This window comes from Astatotilapia calliptera, chromosome 4 (genome assembly GCF_964374335.1).
Source record: "Astatotilapia calliptera chromosome 4, fAstCal68.1, whole genome shotgun sequence".
Classification (NCBI taxonomy): domain Eukaryota; kingdom Metazoa; phylum Chordata; class Actinopteri; order Cichliformes; family Cichlidae; genus Astatotilapia; species Astatotilapia calliptera.
Window position 1 is genome coordinate 11014691 of NC_137425.1, and position 16091 is coordinate 11030781.

Here is a 16091-nt window from a genome sequence, read left to right on the forward strand (position 1 = left end):
CTATGCTAGACAAACTATGTGATGGCACTGTTACTGAATTATCCAAACATATTTTCCACCTTATGTTTACCTCTAGGATTGCTCAAAATACAATTAGGACTATTCACAGGAACTTATTGCAGTGGAGGTGAGACCCAAACATTAATTTCAAATGTTAAATCATTGCTCTTTTATTATTTGCATTCACAACATTTATTTTAAGATCGACTCAACTCTTGTATTATATCTGCAAAAAGGTTAAATCAAAGGCATGTAATTTATATAATCAAGTACATCGTTTTAATAGTTTTGCGTTTAGATTTTGTTAGCATCATTACAGTGTAGTAGTTCTTGTTTTATCTAAAATTAAGAGTATGACAGAAATCTTAGTAGACAGTTAAGTACATAAATATTACACAAATTAGTAATAAACACAACTTTTTCAGTTACTACTGTACTGATAAAATGATAAACACTTTTGCTCAGAAAGAAACTATATATCACCTTACAGTTGGGTGTTACAAATAAAATAATATAGTATAATATAATAAAATATAATATAATAAAGTCATAGCTATCGCTCTCGAGAATTATCTTCACGTGAATAATACTTCTAATCTGTGCAACAATAGAATCCTCATATTCACAGAATCATTTCTTTCCTGCCCTCCTCTGCAGAAGGCGCAGAACCCCCAGCGTAGCACTAAACACGCGGTCATGTTTAAAGATCATCTTGTAGAATGTGTGCAGAGGCAGTTGGCCAGTTGGATCTGCATGCTTGAGGGCAGTCATGGGCATGTACACTTTGTTGGTCTGGTGACGCAGAGGAGGGTCCTTGGCTGTGATCACGTTAACTGTTTGCTGAAAAATAAAAGCAAAAAAATTAAAACATTCATAAGTTTTCTTTTTTTTTGTTTCCCGTTTGGATCTTTAGCCATCAGAATTGTTGTCTTAAGGCCAAGAAAGATGCCAAGCGGATTTATTTTACCAAGTGGATCATCATGGCCTTGCCATATTGGTCCATTTGATTGACCTTTATTATAATTATGTATTTATTTTACAAACGGGACAGACATAACTGGGGGATAGGACAGGGAGAAAGAATGAAAGAAAGAGAGGGAGAGAAAGAAAACCAGAGGGGAGAAGAGACGGTGAGAAAGGGGGGTAGAAAGAAAGAAAAACAAACAAAACACCTGGATCACCTGTATGGAGAAAAAAAAACAGAAGAGAAAGCAAACAAAAAAAAGAGCAACATAATAAATACAGCACCATCACCATAAACTAGCTAGCAGTAGATAACAGTAGATACTAAACATTAAACGATATTGTGCAGCACGCAAGATAGACAGCGCACAATGTGCTTTGAGGCAGCAGCCAAGAAAGGTGTAGTCCGCGTCTGTGAACACCCGTGTGTACACCTGTGTGCACACCTGTGTGGATCAGCATGCTTGTATTCCAAAGGTTTCTCCATGTAACGATCTGCTGGGGAGTGTGGGGAGGCACAGCCCCGTCCCCCAGGGCATGAAGCAGGTATGGAGGAGATCCAGGCCCCAGATATCCAGAGGCCCCAGAGTACGAGGACCCGAGGAGGACCACCAAAAGGGGGGAACCGTGCCACCCTCCTGGGAAGAGCTGAGTAGAGCCCCAAACGAGAGGTCACCCTGCAGCTACGGAGCAGAGGCCAGAGGGGGTTGTAGTGGCGTGCCCGCGGGCTCTCCCGGCAGCCTCTCTGTGCCAGAGAGGACCGAGCTTCAGGCCCATTCATAAATTTTCACTAAAAAACATGTTATTTTACCGTACCTTTAAAAACACAATTTTAACCACTTGCCTCAGCCACTTCCTCTGGTGTCTGACTTAAAGAAGTAAAGATTTCTTTAGAGTATGGAAGGTAAAGTTCCCTGAATATCCTGGCAGTCTCTTCATCCGTCCCTGATAGATCCATCTTCTCAGCACTTTCGTACATTTTCCTTTCAAACTCCGTCACCACAGGGCCAGGTTCTACTAGAGTTGTCCTTTGAACAAGGATATAAAAAAAACATAACATTAAGACCACTGTCCCTTTACACTCATTAAGTTTTTAATATTTTGCCAATGTGGGCTTACTGATAACTCAAGTTTTAGTTGTGGGCTGGCTGCATTTTTTTAATGCTGTAGTATGTTTCAGGACATGTAATCACTTGATGTTAAACTTCATTGCTTGCACTGCCAGACTTTCACAAAATCCTTCCACAGCAAATTTGGATGCAGAGTAGACATCGTTGAACAGAAGTCCTGGTTGGAAATATTATGAAAGATGTTAGCTTTTAGTTTTTTCTACATTGTATGCATGTTCTGAAGTTTTTTATCAGCACAAACAAACACACCCTGTAGTCCCATGACACTGCTCATCACCACAATGTGGCCACTCTGTCGCTGCTTCATGTCAGGCAACACCTCTTTCACCAGACGCACCAGGCCAAAGAAATTTGTGTCAAACAGCTCCTTCATTGCATCGATACTCTGGCACTCCAGCGGCCCAATCATGCCAACACCAGCATTGTTTACTGTAACAACAGAATACACTATGCTTTCAAACTGTATACTTGTAAAAAGAAATGTTGAATTCAATTAAAGCTTATCTACAAGATGGAGGAAAAACAGACCAAGAACATCCACCCGTCTGTTCGGCAAGCTGTTAATACATTCTTTGATGGAAGTTTCACAGCAGGCATCCAACTCTTTGATTTCGAGGGTTTTGTTTAAGGAATCGCCTGCTGCTTTCTCCAAGGGTCCCCGTTTCCCAAGATCTCTCATGGTGGCAACCACTGCCTCAGATAAAGAGGGAACACACTGACTGTCAGTAATGATGGTTACTTCTACCACCTACCTGTACTATAAGCAAGGACTGATCAGCTGACCTTTAAACCGCCTCAGTTCATCTTTGGCCAGCCGTGCAGCCACAGCCAAGCCAATGCCAGAAGAACACCCAGTCACCAGCACCCTCCGGGTTGCCATGCTCGTTGATCTTTGACCTAAAGGTTCAGGTGGTCTTGACTGGTCAGTCAAACAACGTTGAGAAAAGAGAAATATTATTAAAGATATTATTAAAGGAATATTCTTCAGCCAATGTAAAGTCTTTGTAGTAATCACTCTATTGGCATATACATCTAGCTTAGTTGGAGTTTTGTTTTGTTTTTTACCATGAATTGGATAAAAAGAAGAAATGTTACTGTTAAATACTTCTTTTTAATATGTATGTATGTATATATATATATATAAAACAGCAAAAACTGATCACTCACATAATGCACTGGTTGACAATTTACTAATTAACTTAAAAAAATTTTTAACAAAAGGTCACTTCTTGTGTGTCCATGTGAAGTGATATTAAGACTAGAGTGCCTTTGTTATTTGTTAAAAGATTACATTGGCGCTAATCTGCTTAATGTGTGCTGGAATGTTTGTCTGCCTTACCAAAGCCCAACACCTTTTTATTCAGAATGGAACCAACAGATATTCACATAAGGACATATTATAAAGAGTTATTTTAAAGAAGCGGTATTATGAAGAGAATAGAATAACACGTTTAGAGACCAAGTGTAATAATTCTTAACATTAGGGTTTGTTTGTTTTTTTAAAGATAGTATTGCTTTGTAGTTATATATTAAGTCTCACGGCATCCCAAGAGAAATTTATTAAAATAAAAAATTACAATATTTTTTCCGTAACACATTTAAGTATAATTACACTATAACAGTTCAATGCTAATTAATAAAGTACACTGTGCTAAAGCAAAGTACTTGGTATACAATTTGTAGTGAGTCAACATAAACTATCACTGCAGAATGAATAGCCTGCAGCAGACGCTGTAAATCCCTACAGGACGAGTTAACCACATTCAAGTCGAACCCTAGAGGCATGTAGTTTTCTTTGTAGTTGATATTGTAATATACCAACCTGTGGAGCGAACAGCGCTTTCTTCACAACAGTGGATATGAGAAATAAAGAGACAGTAATAAACTAGTAGCTCACTCAACTTCGTAGCGCAGCATTCGGAGAGCAGAGGCAAGACTGGGACACGGCTACATAAGCCCAGTGATTATCTAAGGTCAGTCAGGCCGACGCAGTACATGGGTGTTGTAGTTTTTTTTCGCCAACAGCAGCTCCGTTGAAAACAGCAGCCACGCCGTGGTTGTTGCTGCTCCTGTAGCAGCCTTATGCCCTTAAAAATGTTAATTAATTATATAAATGTAAATCGAAATGTTCTAAAAAAAACGATGGTTAACAAAGTTTACTGTAAAACGAGATCTAGGTCTCCTGTTGTAGTCCATGGAAAATACCACATTCATACCCTTATTTAAAATGCTGTTGCAGTTCGTCATTGTAACCACTATAGGTCACACTTGTTTTCCTGAACTCAGAGCTGGAGGTTACATCGACAGGCTTCAGAGGTTACCGCTATAATGAAATGGTTACAGTACGCATTACTGAAAATAGTTCAGCAACTGACTCAAAAAGGTGAAGTAATAATGTGTTAGTGTTACAGGATCTATGAAGTTGCACAACATACTTGGTGTTTTTTCCTTAGTTTCAAATCACTCTTTTCAATGAAGCAGTTTTTCTGAATCTCGTCTAATGTCTGTTTATATTTGAGGTGCAAATGCTGAGAATATCCAATGGATGGATATGAGTATTTGCGTAGAAGGGAAGTTTTTACCCACAGACAAAAACACAGTGTCACAGGCAAGGCAAAGAGAAAATTGTATATCTTTCTGAGTATATACATATATACATACAGTCACGTGAAGTAATGTCGCTGTAAGGTTAATCATTTGTGCTATATTCTGATATTCTGCCCTGGCAGGGGAAAACATTGTACCGTTCAGCTGTTGCATAACAATAGGAAATGTGCTCTTAATAAGTATTTAAAGGACATTTTTACAAAGAGAGGTTTTCCAACTCCTGTCAGTTTAGCATACATTTATAAGGCATTATGTCTATAAATTATAAACTTACTTGTCATGAATGACAAACAAGAAAATCATAAATAAGGATTCCTAGAGTTTAGTTTAGTGACTGTTTGTATTTTTCTGTGAAAAGAAAAGGTTATTTGGCGCGAGGTTCACCCTAAAGTTTACATTAGCATTTATAAGAGGTAACTATGACAGACAATAACGTGGAAGTGCATGTTTAGAAGTGGAGACATTTGTTTCAAGTTACATGAATTGGTCCTGAAAAGAATAAAATCATATTATTTTTTTTATAATATTTATAGGGTTCACACTGCTTTGAATGATAGCAATGACTATTTCCTCTTGGGCAAACCAGTCAGCTTGAACGCACATGTAAAAAAAACCAAAAAAAACCTTCATGCTCAAATGCTTTAAATATACTCTACACATCTGCAGAACCAGATGGGTCCTTTCAGACTAGTAAAAGGAAGGAAATACCACACTGCGCACTGTGGGCTCACGGCACTATTAAGATGAAAAAGGGTTCAGTTTAGGATTACTACTTCTTGCATGACAGATGTTTATTTGCTTTACAGTTAGAAAGAACAAGGGTTGGATTAAGTATCCCAGTAGCTACATAACAGTCAACCAGCAAGAACTGCAGACTTACAACAATAAGACCAACAACTAACTCAATACTCAAGTTTAAGGATTTTCTCTTTTTTGTATTCTTTTTCTTAACAAAAGGACAAACATTTAAATCCAAGTTTCTGTTGTATTCAGGTTGCATGACACCGAATGGGAACAAGCAAGAAGAATTTGGTGTTCTGAGGGTACAAAACACATATCACACGATCTGTACCAACAAAAGGTACAATGTGAATTCTCTTGAGACGTGAACACTAATATGGTTCATCATTATGTCTCAGGTACTTCCTTGTCTCTGTTTAAATGTGTATACCAGTGCCAGGGGGTAACCTAAGACATTTTTTCACAATGTGAAAGAAAATAATACTGCATGAGAACTATTCATTTTGAATATTTGAGCTAATGCTTCACATGATGTTCAGTCACAATTTGTACAGACTGTTGTGGCACTCTTGGGATCCGATTTGTTCAAGTTTGAACCTAATATTAATTCCACTTAATACTAATCATTATTGCAAAGGTAATTTTACTTATATCAAAGTTTAGCCACTGGATCTGAAACTTATTTAATTATCCTTATTTTGTTATATTTTATGTTCCTGATGTTCTGTGTTACAAAACTGTTAACACTAGTCTAATTTACCCTCACCTGATGTTGCATAAAATTAGTGAAAAATATTAGCTCCACTCTGAGGGCTTATGTTAAATGCTGTACTGTGTAACTCTCTGGTACAGAATAGTAGAGATAATATTTCATCTCCTAATCATCTGAATTTGATAGATGTTATTGGATGTTATGAAAGAGGTTTCATAACATTTAAGCAGCACATAATTCCTGCCAGATTCTCTTGTTACTGTTTTGTATTCCCTCTGTTACTCCTTTGGATGTTTTGTGTTCTAGCTTTAGGGAGTGGTCAGTTTTCATAACCAGCTCTTTATAAGCAGAGCACTGGACAAGACTTCAGACATTCCATTTTTGAAAGCAGACAACAGTCAGCCAAGATGTAAGTACAATTTTAATTTCCACAAGGTCTTTAAAGCAAATAACCCTATATAATGTAAGAAGTAAATCAAATAGACAAGCAAAGTAACTTTAAATGTGCCTTTCAGGATTTTTGTTTCAGGACTTGTTTGTTTTCTTCTGGTTCTAACAGCTGAAGCTAGAGTTGGGTAAGAGACCTGAATTTGAACTGAAGACAGTGAGCACAGTTTTAGTCAATACCTATCGCAGGTAGTTGTTGCTATGGACTTGTAAAACTTCTTTAAAAAGCATTTTCCTCTGTAACTTCACAGCAACTCCTCTGAGTTAAGCTTCTGCACTGAGACACCAGAGTGCCTGCTGTTCGATTTGATTTGTAAGACCAAGGATTATGAGGTAAAATATTTTTTTCATATTTTAGGTGTAGCAAAGTTATAAAAACACCAGTTAAAATATGTTTGTTCATGTATTTCAGGTGCGTCACTATGACTCTGTGAAATGGGTCTCAACTAATGAGAAATCCTTCTTCATGGAAATGGCAATGCCAGTAGCATTTAATCGACTGTTCAAATACATCAGTGGTGAGAACCAGATGGGTGCGTATGTGTTTATCTAATTGTGTTTCACATTCAATACTCTATTAACCCCGTGTATATGAACACAGATAACAGCTATTTGTAAATGGGGTTTCTTTTCATAAAATACAATCTATATATAGTGAGGGTTTTAAGCCAGTTTTGAACACGTGACACGTCTAAATTTAAAATGGCCTTTGACCAAACATAATTACTGTATTTGGTTATATTCAGGGAGCAGTGGTAGTCTCGTGGTTTTATTGGATATGTTAGTAAGAAAATCTGCGTGTTTTTATATTCTTTTCTTCATTTTGTGTGCTTCTTCGTTGTGATGTTTGTTTCAGTTCCCAAAAAACCTATTTGTGTTTGCATTCAGGAAAGAAAATTCAAATGACCACTCCTGTTGTTGTGAAAATACCAGACAAGAGATTTTGGCAAATGGGCACCTACACAATGAGTTTCCTGCTGCCGACGGAACATCAGGAAAATCCTCCCAAACCTACTAATTCAGACGTATGTTTTTTAAACTAAAAAAATAGTGGCAAATATTTAATAGGAAATTATTTGATGACAGATAGTTTCATCATGATTTGCAGGTGTACATCACTGACACTCCAGATATGAAAGTGTATGCATATAGCTACGGAGGATGGATGACAACCTTTTCTGACAGCAGTAATGCTAATGACCTGAGTAAAACTCTTGATTCAGTTAAAGCAAAATACAAAAAAGGATCCCACTGTGCTGTTGGATACAACAGGTAAAGTAATCTCCATCATTAGAAGAAAAACATGTGAACGAAATCATCAAAAACAGCTTCAGTTTAAACTATTTTCTTGATTATTCTAATGTGAATCTGTGTCTGTGTGCGTCCCTGTGTTCCGTGTTTCTGTGTGGTCTTTCATGTTTCTTGCAGTCCAATGAGGATGTTTAACCGCCACAACGAGGTCTGGTTTGTTGCTGAGGATGAGCCGGTGTGTGAAGAAAAAAGCAGTGAGGAAACAGATTAATTGACTCACTGTGAATTGTAAGACCCATGCAAAAATATAAGCTGAATGCACCGTATACCTGTGGATTAACAGCAGCTTGTATGTGATTTCCTTCTTTTAATAAAACTTTAAGCATTGACTCTTGATTCTTTCTAATCAATCCACCTCTGTTGATCTTACAACAGCTGCAGTGACAATACTGAATGAAAAAAATAACCCACAAGTATCCAATCGCAGTCGTGTTTAGCAGTACTACTCAATGCCACTAGATGACATTATTAGGCTGCACAACTGCATCCAGAATTCCAAACGCTTCCCAGGGCTTCAGTCTTTGCATATTTTAGCTACTTTTGCAGTACTTTGCATTTAAATGAAGGAAGGGGGACACTGAACAAAGGCTGTGAGCTTAACAAGGTAGATTTGGTTTTGGTATTGGTGGGGACGGATGATTCAACCACCGAGCCCTTTTTTTCCTTTTCGTCTTTGCTTCTTGATAAAAAAAAATTTAAAAAAGGGGGGGGGGGGGGGGGATATACTTGCTTACATATGCTATTCTACATGCTTTTAAACCATTTAAAATTACAATTCATAGTTTTATATGTGAATTATATAATGTTAAATTACTATTAAACAAATGACTGACTAAGTATTTTATACTTTAGTTTACTTCAACCATATTCCATATAAATCAGATATCATACAAAAATAAAAATAGCTTAAAATACAGTCATGACAATGAAAGAATATGACTTTAAGGACTTAACAACATTTCTTCAGTTATACTACACCAACATCTCTGATACATTAGCACTAAGGGAACACTGAATGACCTGGTGGTTTTTGCCCATAAAACTACTCATCTAAGATTACCACAAAGTAACAGATCTCTTAGCAAAATTATGCAACATTTTAGGCACACTATTGCCCCTATCAAGTCAGTGAGCTGGGATGTTTTACTCTAAACATGAACTACTGTTACAGCAACAGACATGGACTACTGGTGTCCCACACAACAACTCAGTGTCCACTATGTGAAGGAGCCAAACACAGGCCTTCTCCTCTCATTAACTGAGATAAACTGCTGGCATATTTGTTTTACATCTATACTGTCCAGTCTCTCCTAGTGGACATGGTAACACGTTATTCATGGTTACATACAATTTTAGACTGACGTGGGCCAAAGCCTAAAACGATGTGCCGGGAGTTTGCTCTTCTCCCCGGTTCAGATATTTGAAGTTTGCACAGCTACATTCTCGCCTGAAAAAATTGTAAAAGTTTATTTTGCAACCCAGAAAGAGTAATAAGAGGGGCACTGAAATTCGGGATTGTCCGAGAAAAAACGGGAGAGTTGGCATGTATTGCCTTGCATAACCTGTCACTTTATTATGATGGACAGGTTTTATGAGTGAACTCGACTTTAAGTGACTTACAGGTTTCTTTGAAAAATACTTTCTTATATCCAGGTTCTTTTTGCTGCCATCCTCCTCTCCTCCTTGCAGGTCCTCGCAGCGCAGGATTGCCGCTGCTAAAACTAAACAGAGCTCCCTGAAAGGCACAGCCAATCACATTGGCCATATTTGTCACATGACGTAGGACTCCAGTAGAGAACGTAATTTAACTTTTTCTGCACCGCTGGGTGAATGAGACGTTGACAGATCGCTTTTTTTTCTTTTTTTAATTTGTTTTTCTTTACTCGAAGAGATCAAATTATTGGTGGGGACAATTCAATAATCGCTGGATATTGGTGGGGACATGTTCCATGCCAAATCTACACCCTTGGAGCTTAACATGCCACTTAGAAAAGTAAAGAGACCCCTTTTTTTTTCTTTGGAATGTCATAATTTGTTTACTAGTTAATGGGTGCCATGACCACCTGCCCTTGGCTTTGGAATAAAGGTCACGAAAACATTCTAATGCGTTTTACTGCTTTGTAGCCTCTTATTACCTGTAGCATAGTTTAAAATTTTGGATATTACAATTGCTGTCTGTAGTTTCTCCTTCTCTGAAAGGATTTTCTCATGTTATACTAAGAATATATAATGTTGCTGTTGTTGGAGATACATTGTTTGCTACTTAATTATCCACTGATGCATACTTTAAAGGAAACACTACTTTATACAAATACAAATACCCCACTACATTTCTGGGATGTCATTCTAGATGTCTGTCAGCTAATTACTTTGACATTACACACTAATTAAATGAAACAACTCTGAGATGGGTTTTAAATAAATAACACTACATAAAGAGGTTAAATGGACCAATAATTACATTTTAAAAGAATACAAAGAAATCCTACTATACTAAATTTCTCATTTTCAACACTATGGCTCTTTGAAAGAGATTGATCATTAGGTTGGTAACCAATTCATCAAACTATCCAAAAGTTAAATAATTCTGTTGATACTCTTTTAAATAAATATTGCTCATAAAGGCAATAAAGGCATAAATTCCTCCTTATTCTTTTAATTTAGAATACATCTTTGCATAGAATTATCAATGCATTCTGCTGGTAAAACCTGTGTAATTATATTTCCATGTCACTGCAAATTCATTTTGAGTCTTTTATATAACACTGACCCTAGCATCAGATCTTCATTCACCCAAACCCTACATTATCAGCTCAGAATTACAAGTATAATGGAGGGAATGACAAATAAAATCAGAATGTCTGTAGTTTGAATAAAGTGATTATGTGTACTAAATGATTCTTATCAGGTGAGCTCAGAGTACCTTAATGATACTGACATGATTTCACTACAGGAAGATTCCAGCAGGTGGCTATTTGACTTATCAACCTATGTGTGGTTGATTGGCTTGCTTGCTGACAGACTAGCTGGTAGGAGTGCCAATCAGGAGAGGTTTTATGACACTCACTATAGATCGAAGTCCACATGTAGGCCTTAAACAAGATCAGTCCACAGCCGCTGGTTGGGCCTGCTCACCTGCCACCTGCAGTGTCTGCGGTCTCCTGATCTCTGCTACAATGAAGTTCAAACTGGGCTGAGTCAATGTCCCACTTATTAAAATGGACCTACCAGGTTATCACCTACAGCAGCACCAGCCTCTTGTTCACCACCCTGGTAACTATCAAGAGGATTTGATCAATTTGGAGGGATCATCAACATGTGAGTACTAGATGAAAGTGGCTATGGGTCAATAGTGAACTGGTATGTAGGTGTCAATAGATATATTTTAAAAATGTTGTGTGAAACTACCTGTGTTAAAAAGTTCATACTTTGAAAGTTGAAGCAGGTTTTAACATTGTCTGTGAATGTATATTATGAAAAACAGTAGTCACTTTCATTTGAAAAAACACATTTAGAATAACAAAACAAACAAAAAGGTTTTAAAGTGGTTCCCAGAAGATTCCCTTCTGTCATAGAGGAGATAGAGAGAATAGTTCTGGATATTATGTAAGGGTCATATCTGTGATCATAGTCAAGCAAATCAAGCCCAGTGATAAGGTACTGTCTACAGCAAAGCGATGGTCCTGCCCACTGTTCTTTCAGCAGCTGGGCAATAAACCCTGTTAGATGACACTTTTACACTTCAGCAGCACAGCATTCTAGTCTCTTTAGCCACTCAGGATTTACAAAATTCTAACTCATGTCTGATTGCTAATTATCCTCCTGTTTTAGATGACTTGAAATATTATACTTGGCACGGCACACATGATTCCTTGCAACCTTACCAAATATACTAATTTCCAACATATTATATACATCACATATTTGATATGAAAAGTGTATTCAGTTTAAGCAGTAGCTTTGCATATCATTGAAACAAAACATTGTTTAAAAAAGAAGAAGAAGAAGAAGAAGAACACCCTCAAACGGTGAAGTTTGTGTCATAATGTAAATCTTGTCATTAAATATTACTGGTCCTCAGCTCAGGAGCAAAAGACAGAGGCAGAGAGTAGACTGGACTCAGAGGACAGCTGTCCTGTCTGTGGAGACAAAGTGTCAGGATACCACTATGGACTTCTTACCTGTGAGAGCTGCAAGGTAAAGGATAAGGTTTGGGCAGTGCAAAATATGCATTCTGTTATGCCACCAAAAGTCATCTTAGCTTTGTTAACTGCAAAACCAAAGTGACTTATGAGTCCACAATAAATAACACATTAATGGTTTTGAATTAAACACCAGGTAGCTATAATCTGGTACTACAGATATATTAAGAGATACATGTCCCGTAGTTCTACGACAATAATGATGCACATGTAGATATCTATGGTTTTGTGGTGTGCATAAAGGTTCCCTCTCTCTCATTTTCTTTGCAGGGCTTCTTTAAACGTTCAGTGCAAAACAACAAACATTACACCTGTGCAGAGCAACAGAGGTGCCCCATGAACCTTTCTCAGAGAAAACGTTGCCCATTCTGCCGCTTCCAGAAGTGTTTAGCTGTGGGTATGAAGAAAGAAGGTACACCAAATTGCCACCACTTCATTCACAGCTAATTTGTAGACCATTCAGTTGCAACAGGCTTTCTCTTTCACTGATACGCAAGGTTGTTTTTTTTGCCTCCCTTGAGACTTATCTAAGAACTCATAAAGCAGTGCTGACCCAGATTGTAAATTATGTAAATGATTGCAAACTCTAAATGGAGTGAGATTGTAATTTTTTAAAGATGATCTTTTACATATTTTTGTTTATAATTAAATATTTGTTTGATGTTCTCTCATCAGCGGTCAGAGCAGATCGTATGAGAGGAGGCAGGAACAAATTTGGGCCCCTCTACCGCCGGGACAGACAAATGAAACAGCAAAAGGTGTATCACCAGTCAAACACTGATCCCTACAGGATTAAGGTAGAAACTGGACAAATACATGGTCCCCACGCTCTAAATGACCTCCAGGTGGTAACCAGCTGCATCAGTCATCCATTAACTTCTGAAGCTGTTAATCAACCCCACATGTATACTTCTTGCATGGGGCAGTCAAGTGAACCCATGTCTCTGGACTGCACTGTGAACACAAACAGAGGTCTTACTCCTCCATCCCTGCCTTACCCTGGACTGTACCACTGCACTTTCCCTGGACACCCTGAGGAGAAGTTGGAAGTGCCTTTTGGCTACAGCCCAGTTCCTGTAAACTATACAGTGGATTCAACCCCAAACAGCTCATTCACACCAAGAGGTACACTAGAATCATCGCCCTCTTCAACAAAAAGCTTAACCACTCCTGTATCCCAGGCTCCCACACAAACACCAACCAACCCTCTATCATCAGCGCTTACACCTAACTTCTTAAGCCAACTGCTGGAAGGGGAACAGGATGAGAGCCAGCTGAATGCCAAAGTTCTGGCCAGTCTTCAGAGAGAACAGGCCAACCGAGGCAAGCACGACCGTCTGAATACATTCAGCATTATGTGCAAAATGGCTGACCAGACTCTGTTTTGCCTAGTGGAGTGGGCCAGAAACAGTTCCCTCTTTAAGGAGCTGATGGTGAGGAACCATTAACTCATGGGATACACATGAAATTAATAACACTTTTCTAGCGATACAATGATTAATTAGCTGTTAGAGTAGATCTATCCCATTTGTTCCTTAACATGCATGCGTCCTTAATTGAGGCCATCCAGTATAATCTTTAATTTGCAAATACACACAAAATCTTTCCAATAGGTGGAAGACCAAATGGTGCTGTTGCAGAGCTGTTGGAGTGAGCTGCTGGTACTAGATCACTTATGTAGACAAGTGACGTATGGCAAAGAAGGCTGCATATATCTGGTCACAGGACAACAGGTTTCTACTTTAAAATGCTGCATTCTTACATTTAGAAATGTTTCAAAGAAATGAAAGTAATAATGAGCACATTCTTTGTCTTATTCTGATGCAGATTGAGGTGTCAACCATCATTTCCCAGGCAGGAGTGACACTGAGTAGCCTGGTATCAAGGACCCAAGACCTAGTATCCAAACTTAAGGCACTCCACTTGGACAGACACGAGTTTGTCTGTCTCAAATACCTGGTGCTATTTAACCCCGGTGAGCAATTTTCCTCGAAGACACATATCCAATGTAGCTTTTGTTCAACGTTAATTATGTTTGTGTTGTGTGGGTTTTTTTCTGCTCTAGATGTGAAGTCAGTGCATAACCGCAGGCAGGTAGAGCAAACTCAAGAGCGAGTCAACAGGGCGCTGATGGAGTACACTCAGCAAAATCATCCAGGACATTGTGACAAGTTTGGCCAGTTGCTTCTTCGGCTGCCTGAAGTTCGCAGCATTAGCTTGCAAATTGAGGACTATTTGTACCAGCGCCATCTTCAAGGAGATTTGCCCTGTAACTCTCTACTTACAGAGATGCTGCACACCAAGCACAGCTGAGAAGATGATATCACTTGTGGTACCAGAGTGGCCACAGTATGCTGCTGTAAAGTTGGTACGTTCTTTTCTGCCTTCCACATTCACCTTTCCATTACTTTTTATGATTGTTGAAAGTAAGGGAAAAGCTATCTATCACAGATCATCAGTGCAAAGAAGTATTTGCGTACCCATGCAATGCTTTGGCCAAGTCTATTGCCTGCAGTGTTACCACAGCCAAATAGCTCATCAGTTTCTTTAACAGTATTCTTGAGAAATGTGAGAACCAAGCACTAACGTGTTGTTTTTAGTAATCAGGAAGAGCTTAACTGTCTAAAGAGGAAAGAAAAATGCATCAATAAAGTTTTACATTTTTACACAAGTCTCTGTGTGTACTTAAGAGGAAAATTATGACATATTGGTGCTATTTTCTCACTATTCCGCAAAGAAACTTCTTTCCAGCTGATTTTACCTTTAACAATTTTTTCAATTATTACTGCTCCAAGTACTACAATAAAAACAAATGAATGTGGGAAAGAAACATGAAGATGAAAAACAAGATGTAGATGATTTAAAATGGATTTTATTCATCTGGTTAAGTTGCCAAAGAAGTCAGTTAAGTCCGTTTATGGAATGAACATTTATAGTGTGCTGGCACAGATCCAAAAACAAGGGAAAGAAAACCAATGTTATGACAACTTCTATGAAATGACTACATGACTTATAACCTAAACCAAAAAAAAGAAAGAAAAACTAAAGGAAAAAAAAAGGATAACCTGAAACTAAACATCAAATGCACCGTCTAAATTAAAGCAAATAAATACACTTCTCAATGATAAGGGGATTTCTAGGGGTGAAATTGCACTGAATCAAGAAAAGAAAAAAAAATAAAAGGCTGTTAACTACCAAATACTAGTTTTAACAAACACATAAATACAAAAGTCCACCAATTCCATTTGCACTACTCCTCACACACAAATTTATCATTTATTTCCTAATCACTGTTTAACATTATTTTATATCAGTAATGGAATCTCATTCAAAAACACATTTCTTGCAGGCAGTGGTTTGAAAAGAGAGAGAGAGAGAGAGACAGCTGAACCGCAATAGCTGTTGACGGGACAACTAAAAAAAAAAAGATAGAGGGCTAATTCGCCACAGGTTTTTGTAGTGATATTGACCTCATAACAAGCAATTCCAAGGTCTTAGAAGTGTGGACACAAGCAAAAAAAGAAAAAAAGCAGTTCGGCATTTTACATTCCTCCAGTTGCACATGGAGTCTCTAGAGACTGTGGGGTAGATGAGGGCTGTTACAGTCCGGAATGATCCTTCATCAAGAAAACCTACTGTTTATATGCCAAGACACATAAACAGGGAAATAAAATAATAGGAAACAGACTCATAGTGACCTAAAGGATTTATTCATCCCAAGACAAACTGTTTCAAATTCTATTCATTCTCATTCACTCATTCGCAACTCAAACATACATCTCACTTATACTTTGCAGCAGGCTAGCTTATTCATAGCTTACAAAGGTCAACGTTTTACAAATCATTGTCAAAAAAAAATCAAATTAATTAGCATTCAGTATATATTAAATTATCATTGATTATCATTCTCACAAAGAGCTGTATCCAAGATAAACACGATAAAGCCCTCCTTCATGTTTCCAGGTTTATTTTTCAAGA

The 16091-nt window shown here is 37.9% G+C and overlaps 3 protein-coding genes across 3 annotated transcripts; 2 read left to right on the forward strand and 1 right to left on the reverse strand.

The window, feature by feature from the left end:
* Positions 1 to 145: 145 nt before the first annotated feature.
* Positions 146 to 4056, reverse strand: LOC113020591 (retinol dehydrogenase 8). Its single transcript, XM_026164680.2, has 7 exons — positions 3916 to 4056; positions 2877 to 3012; positions 2622 to 2783; positions 2343 to 2522; positions 2157 to 2250; positions 1808 to 1991; positions 146 to 840 (listed from the first exon to the last, which is right to left on the reverse strand). The coding sequence occupies exons 2-7, from the start codon at positions 2971 to 2973 to the stop codon at positions 631 to 633; spliced, it is 927 nt and encodes a 308-aa protein (XP_026020465.1). The 5' UTR covers positions 2974 to 3012; positions 3916 to 4056; the 3' UTR covers positions 146 to 630.
* A 2407-nt stretch (positions 4057 to 6463) lies between these two features.
* Positions 6464 to 8240, forward strand: soul5 (heme-binding protein soul5). Its single transcript, XM_026164682.2, has 7 exons — positions 6464 to 6562; positions 6669 to 6728; positions 6852 to 6933; positions 7013 to 7133; positions 7489 to 7625; positions 7709 to 7872; positions 8029 to 8240. Coding segments are annotated over exons 1-7 (660 nt in total). The 5' UTR covers positions 6464 to 6560; the 3' UTR covers positions 8123 to 8240.
* Positions 8241 to 11008: 2768 nt separating this feature from the next.
* On the forward strand, positions 11009 to 14779 carry nr5a5 (nuclear receptor subfamily 5, group A, member 5). The gene is made up of 7 exons (XM_026164662.2): positions 11009 to 11229; positions 11993 to 12108; positions 12384 to 12525; positions 12789 to 13546; positions 13727 to 13846; positions 13941 to 14088; positions 14179 to 14779. The coding sequence occupies exons 1-7, from the start codon at positions 11130 to 11132 to the stop codon at positions 14424 to 14426; spliced, it is 1632 nt and encodes a 543-aa protein (XP_026020447.2). The 5' UTR covers positions 11009 to 11129; the 3' UTR covers positions 14427 to 14779.
* The last annotated feature ends 1312 nt before the right edge of the window (positions 14780 to 16091 follow it).